At 40.8% G+C, this 23,290-nt stretch overlaps 1 protein-coding gene across 3 annotated transcripts in view; it reads left to right on the top strand.

Annotated features, from left to right (window-relative positions):
• ZCCHC2 (zinc finger CCHC-type containing 2) overlaps positions 1–18,201 on the top strand; it is a 59,069-nt gene extending 40,868 nt beyond the window's left edge. For 2 of the 3 annotated variants that reach the window (XM_075993817.1, XM_075993818.1), the window contains 6 exons: positions 666–801; positions 1,931–1,995; positions 2,418–2,512; positions 6,974–7,102; positions 11,161–12,651; positions 13,600–17,990. In XM_075993817.1, coding sequence (XP_075849932.1) covers positions 666–801; positions 1,931–1,995; positions 2,418–2,512; positions 6,974–7,102; positions 11,161–12,651; positions 13,600–13,667 — 1,984 coding nt within the window. In that variant the 3' untranslated portion in view covers positions 13,668–17,990. The other variant, XR_012912870.1, reaches the window with a different exon arrangement.
• Positions 18,202–23,290: the final 5,089 nt, after the last annotated feature.

Below are 23,290 nucleotides of genomic sequence, written 5' to 3'. Positions count from 1 at the left end.
CCTCTCAGTGCTTCAATTTTTTTTCCTCTGATCACGTTTTCTTTGCTGATTTTCTTCATGTTTCCCTTTCACTGATTTTCTTCACCTATTTCCCATACATTTTCTTAATATTAGTTTATTTTACAGCTGTAAAATCTAAGTTTGTTTTTTTTAAACATTTTTCTGTAGTCTTCCAAAATTTTCAGTCTTGTATTCATTGCCTATGTTAAACTCTGTCATCTGAAAGTCTGTGTCCAGTAACTTCATCACCTGGATTCTCTTTTGGCCTGTTTCTGTTTCTTTTGGTTTCATTCGCATTTTCTGTCCCTTCATGCACCTAGTTACACACAGTACTTAACACAGCAGTTCTTTCAAGATACAGGGTTATATATAAGCCTCTATTCCTAGCTGTAAGTGGTGCAGAATAATCACCAGAGTGTAGGGTCTAAAGGCAGAGTGTGCAGTGGTTATTACTCTTCTTAGAGATGATAAATGATATTAATGATAAAATACATGTGTTCTGGATTATTTCTCATGGTATACATTTTTCCTTAGACCTATCACTACACATTCTATGAAAAAACTAATACACTTAAGAGTCACTGTAGCTTCTTCATTGAAATGATATAGCAGATTAGATTATTTAGGGTAGATTTTCATACTTTCATAAACTTTTCTTTTGATAGCACTATTGGTACGAATTGTTCTCCATTGGACGGGCTTACCATGCAATATTCTGAACAGAATGGAATTGTGGATTGGAGGAAGCAAAGCTGCACCACCATTCAGCACCCAGAGCACTGTGTGACCTTAGCTGACCAGGTATATGGGGATTTTGTTTTGTTTTGGTGCCATATAGTTAAGTCATTGCAATGTATTTAAAAAATTGAGTTCTATAAGCATTCAGTCAGATAGTATATCTGGTAAGAAGAAATGAAGGAATATTTAAGTGTTAGACATTATAATTAACTGGTATATATGACCTAAGCTCTTCTGAGACCTAAAAAGTATATTTAGATTACTTTTATTGCTCATGTAAAATTAATACACCTTTTTATGACACCTAAAATGTTTATTCTAACAAATGGATGTTTAATTGTTATACCAAAATTTCTTGATCTTAAAAGAATTATTCACAGTTCAATCACTATCTTGCTATTTAAGATATAAATTTTCAAACTGCCTTCATAAGTAGTTGGGCCAATTTACTGGCACTTCAGAATATGATTAGGGAATATTTGCTTTCTTAGGAATTGGGTGTGATCATAGAATAGAATGCTGTCAAGTGTGTTTAGTGTAGTATGGTATCACAGATATGGGAGGAAGTACCTGTGTGTGTGTATAATATATATGTATGTTGCAAATACAGAATGACCCTTCTATCTAGAAAATTGATTTGTTAACCTGATTATGTCTTTGGCCACAACTCAGATCAAAATGTTAACTCTTCCTGGAATGTGTTTTTATACACTAAAGCATATTTTGAGAAATTGTAAATTATTTCTGTTGTACTTAATTAATGATCTATTTTCAAAGCCCATCTGATTCTACTTTCCCGCCTATACCCTTTTTTCTTGGAGTTGACAAAATGTCAGTTTTATCAAACTGAACTTTAAGAGAATACTATTATAGTTAACCTGTAGTAAATACTAGTCACCTGACTGTGTTTTATTTTGTAATCAGAGAAAAGAATTCAGGTCCATTTTAAAGGAAAAATAGAAAACAGATATATTTTTCTCATGATTAATACAATATTAAGTATTTATCACCAAATATGTAAATTTTAGTGGTTCAGGTAGGCGAATTCAAAAATAAGTAGAAAATCAAAATTTGTTAGAATATACAACTGGAAATATATCATTTAAAAGTTTGTTACCAGAATAAAAGGATACCGACACCAGTATGGTTTACCTATTGTCTGTTTGATTTGTCTTTTAATTTTTTCCACTAGCATTCTGCTGAAAAACGGAGCTTATCTTCATTAAATAAGAAGAAAGGAAAGACACAAATAGAGAAGTAGGTTCAATTTAATGTTTCCAGTAATAGAAATTGGTAAGGAGTGACGGCATGTAGCATTTGATTATGGACATATTTAGTGTATTTGGTATAAGTAGTATTTTTTTCATTTGTTTGCTTTATGATTTTAATTCTGGGCTTTTTTAGTTCAAAATATTAACATATACAGATAAAAATAAAGCTATCGTCAAATACTATATTCAGTTTGATGAGTCAAAACTCTTACAACTCTAAAGGGCAAATCTTAAATTTTTTTAATTTCAGCATATTACGGGGCTATAAATGTTTAGGTTACATATATTGCCTTTGCTAAAATTTCTTTTTAATTACAAAATAATGTTGAAAGGAATTTTAGCAATACTGTACTTAATGTGTTTGGTAGGGAACCTTATTTAAAATGATACTATGTATGTTTGGTTTAGGGAGAAAATTAAGAAAACTGACAACAGATTGAATAGTAGAGTAAATGGTATTAGACTATCTGCTCCTCAGCATGCCCATGGTGGTACTGTGAAAGGTAAGAAAGTTTATTTTTCTTTCAATTACCCATCACCTAAATATATTCAGCATGATACTTATATTAATAGATATTGAGCTATCATGTCAAATCCTAATGTTAGAATTTTACCTTGCATTGATGTGTACAACAGTTTCCAAATTAAATAATTCTGGAATCAGTAATTAATTCAAGGACTATAAATCAGCCATGGAGATAAACATTCCCTCTGCTTTAGTCATACTTACCCACCTTTTTCTTCCTCTGGTGGCAGCAGTCTCCAACTTGTTTCCTTCTCAAGCCAGTCCCTATTCCAGAGCAGGCAGGTCCTGTGGTCATGGGGAGTCTTTTCTACAGCTTTACAGGCCACCCTCATCAAGTCTGGATGTGCTTTTATGGAAAGTCATACTTTGGAATATTGTTGACTTTTTCAAGATTTAAGAACTGTCCTCCGAGAAATTTTATGGGGCTTTAGGAGAATTCTGATCCTCAGATTTTTTTTTTTTTCTATTTTTTTTAGTAGAGACAAGGTCTCACTCTTGCACAGGCTGATCTCAAACTCCTGAGCTCAAGTGATCTCCCGCCTTGTCTTCCCAGAGTGCTAGGATTACAGGATTGAGCCACCATGCCCAGCCCCTCAGGTTTTTGTAATATTGCATTTATGTGGGTTCCATTTTCCCACCATTATTTTAAGGTTCCTTTATTTTTAGTTTCAAGGTTCACTGGACTGAGAAGTGCCCCTTTTGCAGCTCCACTGGTTACTTTTCTGTATTTTGGTAACCTTTACTATTAATAGTAAAGATTAAAAAAGAATGAAAACCCACAGACCTCTAGGTGAATGTTCCGTGTGTGCCCCTGACACATTTATTGAGTGGTCCACAAGTATCATTATTTTAACTTAAATTTTATTCTAATATTAATACATTCAGTTGTGATGTAATATAAAAACTCAGAATGTTTCGTAAATGCAGTATATTTTTAAACCAGATGTTTGTATAGAAATACTGAATAGTCATGAAAGAAAAACAATTACCTTTTGAATCTAAAATCATCAACTCATTGAATCAGCTGAACTGGGGGGGAAAATGACTTGAGAAAAACCCGTCTCATCTATATAAGGATTTAATTCCAGGAGGATTTTGTAACACTTTTCCGTCTTCAAGGTTCCCTGTGGTGTATAGGCAGCTAAACAGATGAAAAAAAAGCTAAATAAAGAAAGACAAAAGTTTCTGTTGGTGGACAGTTGGAAATTGCTTCCGCCAGGTCTCCCTGTGTCTGTTGCTGTCTTTCTTTTTTTAAGACACAGGATCTCTGTGGCCCAGGCTGGAGTGCAGTCATAGCTCAATCGTAGCCTCAAACTCCTGGGCTCAAGTGATCCTCCTGCCTCAGCCTCCTGCGTAGCTGGGACTACAGGTGCACACCACTACACCTGGCTAATTTTTCTATTTTTTGTAGAAGCAGGGTTTTGCTGTGTAGCTCAGGGTGATCTTGAACTCCTGGCCTCAAGTGATCCTCCTACCTCCCAGAGTGCTGGGATTACAGGGATGAGCCACCACACCTGGTGTGCTACTGTATTTGTCTCCTAAAATACATACTTGATTGGGTCATTTTCCTGATGTAATTCCTAGCAGGTATATACCACCCTCCACAAGATCATTCTGGCTCTTGTCTCACGTGGTTTAGGAACTACTGCTTGCAAAAGTAGTTTGTTACTATTCTTTCCTTTTTAGTCTCATTTCTAGAGAACCACATGGACTTTGATCAGACACCTGTGGCTTGAATCTTTATTAAACCTTTGTCCTTTATGTGTCGCTGATTCATATATTTACATTTACAGAGTGTAACTATGAGTAAAATATATCTTGCTTATAGCTTGTCTCATTGATATCACGTGTTGCTCAGATAGATGCTAATTCTGACTTTTAAAAAAACCATCTGTTTGTTAATCTTCCTTTGAAACATTAAGGTACCAATAACAAATTGCCTTTTTATCATTCAGTAAACACAAGACATGTTTAAGGGTTTTTTTTTCCCTCTTAGCAGCTCATATAAAATGTAGATACTATATTGAAGCTGAAAATACTGAGTCCTTCTGATTAGTAGTAGGTTGTTTGGATTTTTAAATAGTGCATTCTATCCTAAGATATGTATTATTTACTTTATTACTGATTTTAAATTTTAACTTCTGTTTTGAACGATAATACATTCCTGTAGCTCAAAATTCTGAAAGGGAACAAAGTCACCATCCCTCACTGCCTCCCTCCGTGTTACCTCCTCCCAGGAAGCAATCAGTGCCTTTACTCATCTGTATTCTTTGCAGTATATTTTCTTTTAAAACCCAGGCTTTTTGTCTCTCTTCTCAAGAGACATGTGCATTACCTCATGTATTTAATAGATCACAGATGGCTCACTGTTCTAGGTTATCACTCAGGGTTCTACTGGCCCACTCTTCTGTTGCAGATTCTGACACCAAAAAGTTTGGGGGAAATGAGGTGATTGACCTCTCGGCACGTTTTAAAAGATTTAGGATGATTTAAAGGTCTCCAGATTCTTTTCATATTTCAGATGATAGATGTAGTTCTGTTACCTGTGATTTATATAAACAGTTCTTAACTCTGTTACTGACTTCTGTTGTTTATAATTACCAATAACCAATATTTTTCATTGATAAAATAGTGGCTTAGGTCTTTATTTTTGTCTTAATTATGTGCAAGACCTATCACTTGAGACAGGACAAAAAATTTTTAAGTTTGCATCTTTTTAAAAGGACAATTTGTTAAGTATCCTTTGGCATAATTGTTTCACTCTCACCGTCTGCACCTGAATCAGATCACATTATTTCTAAGCATGACGTTCTTACCCTACACAGTTCTGAAGTAGCTTCTGAATCATCAAAAAGATTACATTTAGTATAGATTTAGATTTATGTATTTAGTTCTTTGAAAGCTGCAATGTAATATATGGCAGTTTGGTGATTAGAATATCTACTAGGTAGTATAATGTAAAGAAAATAGTTTTGTAAATTATGCCACTTGGAGAGAGAGCTGCTTTTTTTTTTTTCCTTCATCGTATTCTGAAACTTGCTGTTTGGAGTTTCAGAGGCCCCCACTACACTTTCCCTGCCTGAGTTTTGGTGAACACTGCCCCAGTGGTTCCCTTTTAGTCCATCATTTCTGCTTTGAGAAGAATATCCTGTTGAACCAAGGATTCTCCTAATCCTTGGATTGTTCATTTTGTTATATGCTGGTTGAAATATTTACATTCAGGATTTCTGTATGTGCTACAGTTATATTAGCACAATTTAATGCCAACTTATTTGGCAACTGTGGCACATTAGCTTGTCTTCAACGGCCATTTGTGTTGACTTGCATCCCTCTCTTTGGACATGTTGTGACTGGTAGTTGAGAAGCCTATTTCTTTGTGAGTATACTCCAGATTACTTTTCTGTAAAATTATAACTTGCCCTTGTAACTCCTCTGCCTTATACCCTCATGAGATTTTGTGCAGTTTTCCCATGGTAGTTTGACACATAATTTATTACCCAAAAGGAATTAGTAACATCTGCATTTCTTAATGACTTTATTTTTCTTCAATATTCAACCAACATTTGAGTAGCTAGGCTAATCTAGATCATCTTTAAAAATTTAACACTGTTATAAATTTATCCTCAAAAGATACAGGTTAGTCCGCTGAATTGCTCATTACACAAATGTTAATAATGATTACCTTTTATTGGTTCTACCAGATTCCCATGGAAATGATAGTTTATTATCTGTAGTTTTTAGACACCCTCTGGAATCCCTCATGTGGGGATTTGTACACTGAATGTGTACTGGATGGAGCTTGCTATGAGGCAGAAGCTGTGCCAGCCACTGAGTTTACAGAAGTGAATAGAGCAGTTCCCTAAGTCTGGGCCAGTGTGGGAATGTCCAATACTAGATATAGCAGTAGTCCTTATGTGCACAGCACAGATAGCTAGTGGATTTTAGTGGGGACAACACCTCAGGGTATAGGTGTGGCCTTTGGGCAGAACTCCAGGGGCTACTCAGTCTACTAGATGGGAAGAATTTGATTCTTCTTACTAGTCAAGCCAAGTAATTTTAACTGAATAGGCATTTTGGCAGTCCATTCTATTCTTGAGTTCTCTTAAAGAATGAATTTTTCAATAAGCTCTGAGGTGTTAAAATATTATTATCTAGACTTAGTGCCTCAAAGTAATATAATTTGACAGACCCTTCAAAGAACCTTAACTCTTTTTTGAAGTCAGTAAGATTGACTTGTTCTTTTATGCCTTTCACTTTAAGAGTATATTTATTAATTATTTTCAATTAAAATTGTAATTAATGAATATTCATCTAGATCAAAGACAGCTTTTTAGGTGGTTGTAGGAAAACTGGAAAAACATAATAGCTACAACTAATTTCTAATGGTTCAATTTAGAAATTACTTAAGATTTTTTTAAAATAGAGTTGTTATTTTTAGATGTGAATTTGGACATTGGATCTGGACATGACACATGTGGAGAAACATCTTCAGAGAGTTACAGTTCTCCGTCTAGTCCACGACATGATGGAAGAGAAAGTTTTGAAAGTGAAGAAGAAAAAGACAGAGGTTTGCTCTTTGGAGAGGGTAGAGGGAGAGGAGGTGGGGAGGAGGTGGTGGAGGGAATGTCATCTCTTCAAATCAGAGTCAAACTAGGAATTTTATATTCCTATAGATTCCGTTACTGATTATAAATTTAATTAGTATATTCCTTTCACTTGAATGCTAAAATAAAATAAAAAAATTTAATTGGTATAAAGGATGACATAGACCATTGCCTTAGCAATTCCTACCAATGTTGACTTTATAAGCTTATTTCACTGCATATAAAATTAAATAGAAGGAAGATAGGATCCTAACATAATATAGAGTTAGTATAGAAAGATTGAAAATGTGTGTGTTGTTAGATGTATGTATGTTTATACTTTTTATATCTTCTTGATTGATCCTTTTATCATTGTAAGATACCTTTCTTTGTGTCTAGTAACAAGTTTTGTCTTAAAGTCTATTTTGTCTAGTAGTAATATAGCCATTCCAGTTGTTTTGCTTGCGCCGTACTTCGTTTTCTATCCTTTTACCTTAGACCTATTTGTGTCTTTAAATCTAAAGTGTATCTCTTCTAAGCAACATGTAGTTTAGGATATGTTTTTTAATCCATTCTGCTGACCTCTGCCATTTGCCCATTTATATGTAATGTAATGATTGATAAGGTAGAATTTACACCTGCCATTTTGTTGTCTTCTGTATGTATCATATTATGTCTTCAATTCTTACTTGCACAGAGGCTTAACGTCAGCCAGCAGTGAGAGCTTAGGGCTTCTCAGTCTTTCCTGGGAATGCACACAGCCAAGAAAAGATCATAATACCCTTCGGGATTCCCAGGACCATATCGAAGCTTTTCAGATCCCCCTGTGGACATCTCATTCCTCAGTTTTTCATTTTGTTTTTTGGTCAGCCTCTTGTTAGCCCCAACTGGTAATACTGCCTCAGGCAGCCTCGTTATTAAACAGTTGCCATTGATTAATTATGACAAATGTCCTTTGGGTAAGAGGCTATAACACAGTGAGCCCAAGCTGTCAGAGTGGTCAAATAGAACATGACAGTTCTTTGGTGATGGGGTTTTGGGGAAACTCCAAATCTTTATTTCTTCTAGTGGCTGCTAGGCTGCTGATTTTCATAGCTACCAAGTGGTTGAGGGGCTAATAGCTTCCAGCTAATAGCTTTCTCCGACTTCAGAGCTGGAGAAAAAGGGAATGGGAGTATGGCAAGGGAAAAACACCATGAGGCTTTCTGTTCTTACAGATGCAATTTTTCTTAAATAAACACTCCTCAGACTGCTGTAAGCCTTTAGTTAATTTCCAGAGTTCTTAAAAAGTTAATTTTGACAGTTTTTGATAGGGTTCTCATTGCTTTTGTGGAAGGGAGTAGATTATTAGAAGTCCTTATTCCACCATTCTGATCTGAAGCGAGATCTCCTTGAAAATGCACGTGTTGACTGAGGATGTCGTTCTTTGCACATAGTAACAACATCTGATTAATAACACTTGGTTATAAGGTGTACCCAGGCTGGTGGGCAGTATCAAATGATTTCTCTTGGGCCATCTATGGTTCGCTGGAGATCCTTAGACCCCATCATTTTGGCCACATGCAGTTTCTTCCTGGGCAATCTGCAGCTCTCTGGGACTTTAGCTTCTGTATTACCGGGCCCTATCTCAGGGAGCCAGGCAATAGTGTTGCTGTGTCACAGACAGTTAAAGTCAGTCTTTACTTTGCAGTTATTTTATAGTCATACCAAATATAGCATGCAGCGACTCTACCACTAGTTCTAATCTGAGGCAATGCTGCATTTCTGCTCTGCGGTTTTCCTCATGAAAGGAAAAAATGAAAGTAACTTCACAGAACTATTATGAAGCTTAAATGAGAGAATTTTTATGCCTTACCCAGAATAGACAAGCTTTGAGTGTGTTTCATTGCACATGTTATACGTCATTCTGTAGGATGTACAGGAGATTCCGTGGCTCTTCAGCTCACACTGCGGACTTGGCCTGGTGGTTACAGTGCCAACTGCAGCGCCTTGTTCTGTCGGCGGCGGCGGCAGTGGCCTGTATGGAGGAGCTTGCCCTTTTTCAAATAGGCTCACTTGTTAAGTGACAAAATGAGCCTTCCCTAAATGAAAGAAGCACTTGGGGCTCTCTCAAACCAGGGAAATATCCCTTATCATAGAGGACTTCCATCATTTTTAGAATTCAGAATGGATGAAAAGGCCACTTTGAAAAGCACGAGGCTGGCTTTCCTGCTGTTCTGGGTGGGATGTGCTGGTGTTCTGTTTGGGACTCGATGCTTTTTGAAGTCAGTACAAAAAAAGGGCAAGAGCTGTCTGATCCTGTCTGGGTGAGTCCTTACAGTGCTCAGAAAACCATTTGGGACCATTGAAAATTGTGGGGCCATTTACTTTGACTTGAGATTTTAACAAAGCCTAATTTATGTAGAAATTTAACTGACCATCTGAAAACGTTTCAGCTTCTTTTAAACTTATATTTAACAGGCAGCTTAAGCAGAAGCTTCTTTTAAACTTAGGTTAATATTTTTATCTTTAACTCTGCACTGGTGTGATGGTATAGACATAATGCCTTAAACAAGTTATTGCTTTGTGGAGATACTTTTTATTTTTCAAAGTTTAATAAGAAGTACCCCAATTATTAATTTATATGGGGAAGCTTATTCTAGAACCATTCATTCATTAATTAAATCTCTTCTAATATAAAATAATATAGTTGAATTAATAACTGACGTTCTGTGCCAGTAACTATATTTCATTTTACCATTCTTCAGGAAGACTAATTTGTTTTTAGTATTCTGTTTCAAAAATTTTTAACATCTTAAGGTGAATGTAACCAGTTCTTACATTAATTAAATACAAATATTTTAAGTACCTAGGGCAATTCAGCATATATTTTTGAGCAGGGAAATTTTAAATGTAGGCACCACATTTAATTGAATGATCTGTGTACACATCAATGCATTATCTGGGTTTATGATGTTTAAATGTCATGTATTAGATTTTATCTTTTGCCTCCTTTATACCAGAAGTCAGGACATCCAGGGGAGGGCTTGATTGAAATTATTTTTGTATACAGGCGTAAGAATTATACAGTAGTAGAAACAGGCCAGTGGCTCACACCTGTAATCTCAGTGATTCAGGAGGCTGAGGCAGAGGATCACCAATACCAGAAATTTGAACCAGCCTGGGCAACACAGTTGCCATAAAATAAAAATTATAAAACTGAAAAATTACATAAAATTACTACATAAAATTAAAAAATTATCTGGGCATGCTGGTGTGTGCCTGTAGTCACCCAGGGAGGTTGAGGCCGGAGGATCACTTGAGCTTTAGGAGTTTGAGGCTGTAATAAGTTTATGATTTTGCCACTGTACTCCAACCTAGGTGACAGAGTGAGCCCCTGTCTCTTTAAACGGGGGATGCTGTAGTAGTAATAAATGTGACATTTTGCTGTTTTGATTTTGGAGAAATGGCAACTCTCTTATATTTTCCTGCTTCTTGTATTCTAGCATATTTTGTGATTAGTAGATGCTTTAAATTTTCTTTCCCCCATTGAAATATTTAGTAATAAGAATATTTCATTCTAAGAAACTCTTTTCCATTCCCTACCTTTCGATATTTGAGTTAAATATTGTCTTGATTGAGCTCTGTAAATTATGTCATTTATCTGAGATAAATTGAAGACCTTGGGTTTGGCAGTGCAGAATCTAAATCAAGTGGATTGCCTAAAATTGATTAAGGTTGAAAGTAATACTTTTCTCAGTAATAATAAGATAGTATTAAATAAATCTCTGTTTTTATACTGTGCTTCACTCAGTCTCCAAATAACCTTTTGTTTTGGTTTTTTGTTTATATCCCCATGTTATTTTTAAGTAAAGCATGTATGGAATGATGATCCACAGACAGCCAGAAGTTAAAAGGTGGTCAGCTTGGACAGTTAGGAAACACAGTGGAGGGACACCTTCCAAGCTTCACAGTTAATTTTAGATTTACTTAAATTTTACTTCTAGCAAGAAAGATGGGAGTTATGCACATGTTAATATCTATATTTGTGTGTTTTCTTTAGACACAGACAGCAATTCTGAAGATTCTGGGAATCCATCAACAACTAGGTTTACAAGTTATGGTTCTGTCAACCAGACTGTCACTGTCAAGCCACCTGTTCAAATTGCTTCACTAGGAAATGAGAGTGGAAGCCTTTTAGATGATCCCTTAAACGCGCCCAAGTATCAGCATATTTCTTTTATGCCAACTTTACACTGTGTCATGCACAATGGTGCCCAGAAGTCTGAAGTTGTCGTTCCTACACCCAAATCTGCTGATGGTAAAACAATAGGGATGCTTGTTCCTAGTCCTGTTGACATCTCTGCAATACGGGAGTCCACAAATTCAACCCCTGTTGGAATACTAGGGCCAACAGCTTCCACTGGAGAATCAGAAAAGCACCTTGAATTACTGGCTTCCCCTTTACCTATTCCATCAACCTTCCTTCCACATAGTAGTACTCCCGCTTTGCACCTGACATTGCAGAGGCTGAAATTGCCACCACCACAGGGATCTTCGGAGAGTTGCACAGTTAACATCCCACAACAACCTACCGGAAGTCTGAGCATCGGGTCACCAAACACTGCCTTTATTCCTGTCCATAACCCAGGTAGTTTTCCAGGATCTCCTGTTGCTACCACGGACCCCATCACAAAATCTGCATCTCAAGTGGTAGGACTAAATCAAATGGTGCCTCAAATTGAGGGAAACACTGGGACAGTCCCTCAGCCTACCAATGTGAAGGTAGTTCTTCCAGCAGCTGGCCTCTCAGCCACACAGCCACCAGCTTCCTACACCTTACCAGGCTCCCCCCTTGCCGCCAGCGTGTTACCCAGCCAGAACTCCAGTGTGCTCAACACGGCAGCACCGTCTCCCCAGCCGGCGAGCGCGGGCCTCAGCCAGGCCCAGGCTACCGCCCCTCCTGCGGTTCCTACCCACACCCCAGGCCCTGCCCCGAGCCCGAGCCCTGCTTTGACACACAGTACTGCGCAGAGCGACAGCACATCTTACATCAGTGCTGTGGGGAACACAAACGCCAACGGGACGGTAGTGCCACCGCAGCAGATGGGCTCAGGTCCCTGTGGTTCTTGTGGGCGAAGGTGCAGCTGTGGGACCAATGGAAACCTTCAGCTAAACAGTTACTATTATCCTAATCCAGTGCCCGGACCAATGTACCGAGTCCCGTTCTTTACTCTGCCATCCATTTGCAATGGCAGCTACCTCAACCAAGCACATCAGAGCAATGGAAACCAACTTCCTTTTTTTCTGCCTCAGACTCCATATGCAAATGGACTGGTCCATGACCCAGTCATGGGGAGCCAGGCCAGCTATGGCCTGCAGCAGATGACAGGGTTCGGGAGATTCTATCCTGTATACCCGGCACCTAACGTAGTTGCCAACACCAGTGGTTCGGGGCCCAAGAAGAATGGGAATGTCTCGTGTTACAATTGTGGTGTCAGCGGACACTATGCACAGGACTGTAAGCAGTCATCCATGGAGGCCAATCAACAAGGTAATCACAATAACTCCCAGAGGACTTGTTTTTGAGTTCACCTGTTTCTCCTTCCTTCCCTTACTGATCATGGGATTCTGTTGTAGCAGAAAGATCTGTTTGTGTGTTCATTTATGGATATTCTGTTTTCAGTGACAAATCATAAAATACAACCGGAAAACCTAGTGTAGACTCGGGTCACACAGAGCGCAAGGAAATTCTGGGGAATTCAGTTTGCAATTGAGGAATAAACTCTACAGGCACTTTTCAAGGAATGTTATGGGAATTTGCATTATTGTAATGTTAAATCTCTTGCTTGCAGCACTTTCTTTTTTAAAGCTACAATCCTCATAGAGTAAGCAAAATTTTTAAATAATGAAAAAGTAGGAAGTAATCCAGGCATCCTGACATGTAAGGTTTCTAGTAACTATTTAGTATCTGCATAACCAGCTGGCCTCACGCATACTCCCCCTGCTACACTGTTCCTTCCCAGCCAATGTTAAAAAAAAAAATCCAAGATTCTGTTGCATTTTACAGGAACAAAATAGTTCATTACTGATTTGCAATAGGGGAATTTGAACTAAGTTTAACATTACTACCATCAGAAAGAAGGTGCTCACACATAGGTGTGAGTAAGATACCCAATTCACTGTCCACCTAACTGTTGTCTTTCACTTGCATTTGGCCTTTGTCATTTTGCCAAATCTTACCCAGGGGAAAAAAATGTCTTGAATTGGGAGTATATTTACTTGGCATTCTTAAAGGAAGATCAAGTTCAATAGCTTTAGATTGAACTTAAAGCACAAACTTCATATTACTTTTTTGAAGTAATTTGAGTGACCGTTTTGAGTGGTACTAGTGCTGAAGGTGCCTTGTGAAGAGCATGCCCATTTGCTATCTTGTAGTAGTGGTTTGTGATGACGTTTCCTTGTAAGCGGTGACTTAGTAGTTCTGTCTTTCCCGTTTTAGGCACTTACAGACTGAGATACGCACCTCCCCTCCCCCCTTCTAACGATACGTTGGATTCTGCAGACTGAGACAAGTAAAGCTTGCCTACTTAATACACTCAAGTGTGGGGAGTCATGGGGTGTGGAGGGGAGGAAAGGAAAGGTATTTTGTTTGTTTCTTTGTCTATACATTTCCTAGATTTCTATGCAGTTGGGATTTTTCATTTCTCTGTACCAATGTCCAAAACAAGAAAGAATGCAATGCTTTTTTTTTTGAGCCTCTGGTCTCCTGGTTCAACAACAGGCTTATATGTGTGATACATGTAATTTAAACTTCCAGACAAACTATCAAAAGGAAAATGTTGATGCGTGCTTTTTTTTACACTGAATACTTGCTGTGTGCAATGTTTACTGAATCTTTAAAACTGTGTATTTGACCTTTTTTTACAACACTGGTGACAGTCATATGGTTTTGAAAAAAAGAAACTTTGCTTCTTCCCCAGCTTTTCTCACTTCCACCCTAAACTACACCTTTCTCCCCACCACCCTCACTCTTTTCCTAGCCTGAGGCAGGAGTGGCCAGCTGTGTTCTTGTGCACACTTCTATAAACTGCTCTGCATATAAACCAAGGGCAAAAAGTTTCACCTTAATCTTTCGGGAGAACTCAAACTCCCAAAGTAGTGTGTATATATGTAATAAACAGCGTCACGTAAATACATATATGCAGTGCTTGTTGTCCAAATAAAAATGAAAATAAGTGGAAGAGAGAGGAAGAAGTCAAACCATATGAAACTGAAAAAACAGGATGTATGAAATGGACAAAAAGCTTTTTCTTAAAAAAAAACAAACTTTTTACTTCTATCATAGTTTTTTAGCCTGTTGCTTCAGAGAGACACAAAGTGAACACACTGGTGTGAATGTTGTTCTCTGTGTGCTTGTGTTTGTAATGAAAGTCCACAGCCAATTTTACTTGTCGTCTACCACTGTGTTGTGCTCAAAGAGACACTACTTGAGTAAAGAGTTCTTCCTTTCCTATACCAACTGTTACAGTGTTATGTTGTGTTTAAATTGTGTATGGTTTATTGCAATCTGATCAGAAGCTATGGGTTTCTACAAAAAGTCAGGTATCTGTTCCCTAACCTGTCTCTCGTAACAAAGTCTCTTTTATAACAGTTTACCACTATGCTTGATTATAATGTGAAAGACTGAATTCTGAGTGTGTTAAGATGGTATTAATCATGTCAGTGTCATGTCACTAAGTTTAATGCTGCTGTTTAAAACAAAAAGTTTTTTTAAAAGCCAATCTATGTACTAAATTGCTTCCAGGTAATTTTTGATTTCCTAAAGTGCACTGAGGTTATCTGGAAGACTGGGTGTATTTTTTGGTGACTGCTGCATTCAACAGCGATGAACAACTACCACTGTATAGTTATAGATCTGAAGGGTTGGGGGCTTTGTTTTTCCATTCCTCAGTACAGAGCAGAAATGATAAGATTTTGTTGTGTGGGGTAATGTTGGCATGCAGCAGAAGAACTTAAATATTTGGTCTTGGTTCAGAAGCCTAACAGATTGCTAGACAAAAGAAAAAACTTGAAGAAAAAAGAAGCTTAATGCTTCATAAGTAGCATTTATATTTATAGCACCAATGTACATTTTGAAACTTTCAGGGGTGGGAGTTATGGGGGAAGGGGTGGGCGTGAATGGGTAGATGAAAGCTTTAATTTAGAAAGAAAAATAGTTCGAGTAAAGGAAATTATTTTGATTAAATATATTTTATTTGATCTGGGTATTTTTGGACCACATTATTAAATTAATTGTTAAGCTGCAGTTGAGTTGTTCAAGTGAGAGTTTTGATAAGCCACGTATGGACCGCATTGTGAATCACTTGCCAGTTGTACTTTATGGAGCTTATTTTATGATTTAAAATACTGTACTGTACACAGGAGGTATGTTACCTTCTCCTTATTTGTATGTTTACCATATACTTTGATATTTGAAATGTTATGTACTGGAAAGGCCACTTATATTTCTAGAACAGATTGGATTTTATGCAACCTTTTTTCCTTGAATTAACAGCAATAAAAAAAATGAAAAACAGCTTAAGAATTGTGCCTTATTGCAAAGTTTGTGAAAGTTAAAGGACATCATACATGGTGATCTTTTTTTAAAAACAATCAACCCATTTCCCTTTAATGTGAGCAGTGAATCCCAATGTCACGTACCAGTGGGATGTTCTTCCTTTGTTGCCCAAACGACTTGACTGCGTAGGGCATCCGTGTGACCACTAGAGGGGGCCCTGCACGTCAGCGTGTCGAGCACTCTGTGTGCTGGAGGCTGTGCTGTAAACAAGCAGAGTCCTTGTCAACCTACATTGTGTTTCTGGGGTAGGCCACCCCCACCGAAATTGGAAAGGACCTAATTTCTTAAGCTTGTTCATATGATTTTGTTAGCTAGGCACTTATCTCAGTACAATTTCAACTGTCTTATTTCATTATAGATTCTCTTCTGTAATCGAGTCTCAAGTGAGAGTTTTTACACAATAATTTATAAGAGGCTGTTGGGAGGCCCATGTGGCCATGTCCTTCCCGTAGTCCTGACACAGTCCTGGACAAAAGGGCCCGAGCCCTCAGGCACTGAGGCACTGTCTGGAGCCATCTACCCAATGCTCCCTGTGTGTCCAGCTGGGCAGTGAGTTGGAAATAGTTACAGATTCCCTGAGTGTTTACAGGCATCAGGTTTCTTTTTCGACAGCAAATGTGTACCAGTGTGTGGCGTGTATAAGTCATGAGCCCAACTTCAAATTAACTAGAGTGTCTCCAGTGTTATTATCTATGTTCCTTACCTGCCCATCTCCCTCCTTCCACCACCACACCAAGGCTACCACGACTCAGATGTTGCATTATTCCTTTGCTTTTTTTTCTTACATCCCTCCTATAAATATATAGTTTATTTTTGCTTTTCCTGAGCTGTATAAAAGGGTATCTTTTAGTACCTAGTTTTCTGTCACTGGCTCTGCTCCTCCGATTTTATAGACGTACGGTTTTCGTTTTGCCACTTTATAGTCATCGAAGTGGGGAAGAACATAGATAAATAATTTATCCATTGTGTCAGCGGACATTTGGATGATTTTCATTTTTTTGGCTGCTACAAACAAGGCTGCTAGGAACATTTTTGTACCAGTCTCCTGATTCGTGTGTGCGAAAGTTCTCTCAGGTATTACTCTCGGGGTGCAATCGCCGGGTTGTAAGACACGCACATACTTAGTTTTCTGAGCTTTGCCATATTTTCCAAGTGACGTACACTCACACCGACAGTGTACTAGGGACCCGAGTCCACATCCCGACTCCTTCCCCAGCGGGTGCCCTGGTGCGAGGCCGGGGCGCACGTGCAGCCGGGGCGTCTGTGTGAGGCCCCGTGGCGGAGGCGAGTCTGGAGAAGAGCCTCACGGCGTGGGCAGGGAGGGCTGACAGTCACCCCAGGGGCAGGGGATGCACGATGGGTAAGAACTGTGTGTTCCAGGAACGGCAATGACAGTGTGTGGTCGGGGAGGTAGGAGAAGGAGACAAACACAGCTGTAGTCAAGGGAACATTTTGAAAGAGGAGCTTTGCGGGTGCCATAGGTAAAATGGGGTCAGACTGGAGAATGTGGAGTTGATTGAAACATCAGAAGTTACCAAGTTCTAAATAGAAGGGAAATATGTTGATGATGGTACTTGAAATCACTGGATGGTTGCAGAAAGCCTAAAAATTGAGAGACAGTTAGGGTGAGGTCTGGATGGGTAGAGGAAGGCCAACGTCGGGAAGAATCGACTTGGTGATGCCCATTTAGAAAGGGATGCAGGAGCCAAGTAGAAGGAATCTTGGAGCTCTGAGCTTCATTTTTCCTAGATGTAAGATGATTGTTTATCTTAAATTATGGCTCTGAGGGTTAAAATAATATGTGAGAAAGGTCCAGCATAATGAAATAGCACCGAGAAGGCACTCAGACGTTCGTTGACTTCAATTTGGATGAACAGGACTATGATACTATTTTAAGAGACAGAGAAAATCTGGAAGAGAATGTGTTCATCTGGGAGTGATGGCAATGGTTTTTTGGGTGGTACAGCACCTCACATAGCTCATTAGGTTAACGTTAATTAATTCTGCCCTATCCTTGGGTAAAGACATAAAAAGTATTCCTTGCTCTCGAAAGAAACCTAGTTGGAGCTTACCAGTCAGTCAGTCAGTGGTGGAGATGGACTGTGTGTACATGCGGAGTGGTGTAGTCCTGATCTTTCAGTACCAAAGTAAAGTGAGTTCGTTGCACAGCAAAGTCGCATTTAATTTTTTATGTAAGCACTAAAAATCAAATTTTTCTGAGGAGGTTCCAAAGAGATTAAAGCACAGTGTAAAATATCTTTTTTTTCTTTTTTTAACAGGTAGCATCTAGTACTTAGGAGCAACATCCATTTGAGCTTGGAAGACACCTTTTCTCAGTTCCGCATACTGATTACAAAAGCACTCTAAGGTTAAGGCAGTGAAACCACATGGAGGCAAGCTGTGAGACAGTAGTGCAACCCCATAACCCTCCCACAATTTCATCTCAAAAGAATAAAGAAAAATGCTAACTCCCCCCACCCCACCCCACCAAAAGGGCTCATTTATTTTCAGAGAAATGAGTTTTGAGGTGCGGGGGACGAAGTGAGGACATGGGGTGCTCTGACTTGAAACACGTCACGACATCTCTGCATCTTCTCTTGGGGTGGGGGGGGCGAGAGCAGCTGTTCCAGGGATGAAGGGCTCTGGGGTCTGAGGGTTGGGTGGCAAATGTCAACTGGGTGTTTGCACTGCAGTGCTGTAGCCCCTGCAGCATGGTCATTTGCAGAGAGGGCAGGGCATGGTGGGCAATCTTGTCTTCTCCCAGGGACGCCCATTCATACACTGGTTTGCACAGCTGGGATTCCTAAGGTCAATCTAACATCAGTATCTTATCACTGCTTACAAATCACAACTATTGTGCCTGTGCATGCAAAAATAACTTTTCTTTGCCATATTCCAGAGAGAAATTTACCTAATTCTTAAATGCTGTCCTCTGTTGAAAATACAAGCCCACTAAATTGGAACATGGGTACACATCTCCTGAACTCTGTGTGTGTGCAGATGTGTACCAGTCCCCTAGCACAGAGGTTTGGGGCTTCCCTCCTTCCTGTTGTGGAAAGTGGAGTGCATCACACGTGCAGGGACCACAGGCCCTCCACGTGGTCACCTCCTGAGCCTGCGGTGGCTGCAGGCCTTGGTCACTGGAAGCTCCTAATCCCGAGATTTGTTCTTTGACATTTGGGAGTGGGAGGTGGGGTGAGGTGGGGGGTTGGGTGGTTCTTCATTGTTTTTCTTTTTCCTCTTGCAGCTCCAATTTGATCCGCTGTAAAAGGAGGCCTCAGCCGGCCTCTCACCAGAAGAAATTGCTCATTGGAAAGCAATGCCACCTGGTGGGAGACAAGGACAGTGCAAGCGAGCAGATGCTATTTCCTACTGACCTAATTTAGAGAAAATTAAACGTAAGAGAGAAAGCGTTTGGGATTGTAAACCTGTGCCCAGAACCTTAAAGAATGCTGGTGGCTGGCTATAAAAGCAGTGTGAGCAGTCTCCTCGTTCAGCCGTTGACATCTGAGTTTCTGTGTGAACACCTTAAAGGCATGGATGGTTCTTTAGTTTCCTTGGCACTTTTCCTGTGTTCCTTTGGTCATCACGACAGTGAAAGGGATGGGATCTACCCTCCCCCCCCCGTTTTCTGTATTAGGAATTGGGGGTTCAGCAAGATTAAGTGATGAAGTCCAGGCCCTGACTTCAGCTTTGTGCTCACTTCCCTGCACCGTGTCCTGCCTTCACGGGTGCTTCTACGCTGAACCAAGTGCAGTGGCTTTTTAAAACTGTGTAAGATGATAGGAACCCACAGACATAACCACCATGTGGCCTCTGGATTCCTAAGAGGGCTGGACCAGGTCGTGGGCACAGCTGCAGCCCAAACTGTGTTGTAGCTTGTTGGGACGACTCTTTTCTGTGTCTCTGTTGGAGGATTTAAGGACGTGGAATGGGAAAACTTTTCCAGAGATAGGAGACCTTGGAACTTTTAGAACTACGCTTTAAATATTTGCCTATCTCAGGTAAATTCAAGGAGTATCAGTGCTTGCTGATACTGAAGGTTCTAAACATTCACAAATACCCTCATGAGCACACTGAGTTTTGGTTTGCAAAGGTTTTTGTTATCCTTGTGTCTTAAGTCTAGCATGAAGTGAATAGTCCATTCCATTAGTTTTAAAACTTCAGAAATTAAGGAATGAAGAGATGGCATGAGCAGAAAGGATGAGCAACTGCTGATATTTTCAAAGCTCTGACATTCGCAAGTCAATTGTCCCAAGCACTCTTTCTACCAGCCACCCCCCACAAAACACTCCAAAGGCAAAGAATCTCCGTGGCAACAACTACAATCATCCCCACTCCAAGAAAGCACTGCTAAGTGCTGAGAAAGCCACCAGGCCACCTAGCAGTCAGTCAGTGCTTGCTCTTGCTGGCATAGAGGCGTTAAGTCCTGTTTGTTACATGGTAACTCACTTGTGCCTTGGACACCCTCATAAAACCAGCTTGTTGGACGTGCAGTGCTGGTCCTGGCTTTGTTCCCAGCACCCACCGCGCTGTAGGTGACCTTGCTCAGGCTGCTTTATGGAAGGAGGATAGTATCACTCACTTCATAGAATAGATTGCAAGGATTAAATCTGGCAAAATAAAGCACTCAATGTCTGACACATGGTAGGCTCTCAATAAATTTGTGCTGGTAGCTAACAACACTTGAATGCCAGCACAGGCCAGACATGATCAGCACATTTCAGCCTCATATCCAACCTCTGAGGTACGTTCTCTGCTCCGTCTTACAGTTAGGTAATTCAAAGCAAAGGCTAAGAGTTGCTGTCCAGGGACACAGAGCAATTAAATGACAGTGCACCTAGGCAGTGTGGCTTCAGGGGCACTCCTCTGTGTGCCTGTTGTATAGATACGTCAGTGCGGGTACTGGCAGCCCTGCGCTGGGGTCAGGCAGGCAGGGTTCTCAGGCTCTGCCTTAAACACTGTTGTCTTGAACAACTAGCCCTTTCTGGACCTTTCTTTCCTTGTCTGAAAGCTATGTGGATGGTAAATGGTGATAAGAAATTGAACTCCGTGATCTCGTATTCCTTTCAGTTCAAAAATTCTGTGACTCACTGGAAGCTTGCTTTTTCACTTTAAATGATTTATCAAGGTTTATAATTCTTTATCTTTACACTTCTTTGTGGCTTAACTGGTTTGAAGTCCTTATTTGGTGCGGGTCAGGGACACAAGCCCCAGCTGTCACAGCGAGGCTGTGGGACTGAAAATATTCTCCGGTCTTGAGGGGAGAGCTGGGAGGAAGGACCGGCCGGTTTCCAGAGGGCAGCACAGGCTGGCCAAAGCAGATAGCAGTTTCTGTCCCTCCTCCTCCATCAGGGTGTCCAGGCTCCTCTCTAGCTCTATGTATAAAGTTGTCATTTTCAGGGGCTATATGACAGACAAAGCTATATGACTGGCCTCATGCCAAAGGATATGAGGTTAAGCACAGCTGTGGGATAGGCAGCATAGACCAAGGGTTGTCAAACTACAGCCTGCAATCTAAGAATGGTGTTTTCCATCTTTAAATGGTTAAAAAAAACATTTTTAATGACACGTGAAAATTATATGATATTCGAATTTCAGTGTCTACAAATAAAGTTTATTGGAACACAGCTACTCTCGTTCCTTTACATATTGTCTACGGCTGCTTTCATCCTGTCTCAGCAAAGTTGAGTCATTGCGATAGAGACCATGTGGCCCTCAAGGCCTAGAATGTTTACTGTCCTGTTACAGTAAAAGCTTGCTGACCCCTGACATTTACCAGCCTTATCTAAATAACGTTGCCCTTTGAAGTATCTTTAAAGTCCGAATGCTCTGGAAGGAGGAATTTGCACCCTCTGTTTTTGGTGCTGTTTTCTTAGCACACTAAATAGAAGGTAGTCCTTGGACGCGTTCAGTTTAGCAAACATTGGCTGGGAGCGCAGCCAGGGAGGGGTGTGACTAACCACAACAGAATGACATGCCTCGGACCGCAAAGAATGGAGAGGTGGATTCTGCCTGAGGAGAACCGAAGGAGGATTTTTCAAAGGACATGTTTTAGTTGGGCCAAGGTGGAAGAAGTGTGATTTTCCTTAATGATGACAGGAGAGATGGCAGAGAAAACAGCATAATCAAGGATGTATTTCAGAAAAGTAGCTGATATGGAATGCATTGGGTCAGGGACGATGAGGAGGTGGTGGCAGCAGGGGCTGACAGGGCCCAGGCTGGGAAGGCGCAGGGCCAGGGGACGGGCTGGGGAGGGGTGGGGCCAAGAGGAGTGGGTCTGAAAGAATGTGTGGGTCAGTTGCACGGGATGGTGTCGTGGTGCTTGAGTGACATGTGGTCAGCCAGTGGTTCTCAAAGTGTGGTCCTTGGGTTTGCCTGCAACAGTCACCGCATGGGCTCAAGTGAAAACACAGACTCCTTGACTCTCCTTCCCCCAAACACATTCCTACAGAGTGGAAGTTTCCAAAGAAAGCAGAGCTGCCACAGAAGGCTGAGAATGAGAATTGAGAGACATTGGAGAAGATCAAGAGAATGTGCCTTGAATGCAATAAATAAAAGATTTCAAGGATGAAATAAATGGCTGTTCTTATCACAGGGGTAGGGAGAAGGAATCATTCAGCAGTGTCCCTGGTGACTGTAGGAAGCGGGTTACCGGAGGGCTGGTGGGGAGCGGGGCGGCCTGAGCAGAGCTGGAGGGAGGTGCCCAGGCCGGTGGAGGGGGTGAGGATGGAGCCACGAGCTGTTGTTGGGTGGAAGAGGCCCGACCTCCTCCTTTGTCCTGCTGAAAGAGGCGGAGGTGGGGATGAGAGGAGAGGGACCAAGGTCTGGAACTTCTGCGTGGAGCAGGGAGCTGAGCACTGAGAAAAACACAGCCTGAGGGTCGACTGAGGTAGAAACCGAATACTTGAGGGGCGGCCAGTCACACAGCACAGTTCAGGGATCCCTTTTTTCCTCATGGCGGAGGAAGCTGGGGTGGGAGTAGGGTTAGGTTGATTTGGGGTGGAGATGGTAGGTTTCCTGTTTTGTGCTGATTTCACTGCCCTTGCTCATGCAGCTACCTGTTGTGGGCTTTCACCCCCCTTCTCTGTCACTCTCCAACAAGCCTGTTTCTGTCGCTTCTGTGAGCCGCACGCCCTGTCCGAGGGCCCAAGTCAGCACCCTGCAAGTGCCGGCTTCCTGCAGCCACTCTGGGCCTTGTCCTCAGGGTCCTGCTGCCACCAGACGGTTCAAACCTTCCCTTTTCCAAATTCTAGTTTTTGTCCCAGCTTCCAGGGCACTGTTCCCAGACCAAGTGGGAAAGGGACTTGCCCCCAGAGACCCAAACCTTGTCCCCCAGTCACTGATCTCTGGTAACTCACATCAGTCACACAAACCAGGCCCCCCAGAAGGGTGGTTTTCCTACATAGCTAGTGTGTGTGCACGAGGCCGCAAGCTGAACTCCACACCTGAGCAGCAGGGGCCAGCAGGGGCCAACCGGGCAGCTGCACTTAGACTTGACTCATTTGGATTATGTAAGTATGAAAGGTGAGTGGCCGAAATTTGCCTTTCTCTAATGGCAGGGGTGAGGGGA

The sequence above is a fragment of the Microcebus murinus genome, chromosome 17 (genome assembly GCF_040939455.1).
Source record: "Microcebus murinus isolate Inina chromosome 17, M.murinus_Inina_mat1.0, whole genome shotgun sequence".
NCBI classification, from domain to species: Eukaryota; Metazoa; Chordata; class Mammalia; order Primates; family Cheirogaleidae; genus Microcebus; species Microcebus murinus.
Note: the sequence above shows the minus strand (reverse complement) of the source record. Positions and strands in the feature narration are given on the sequence as shown.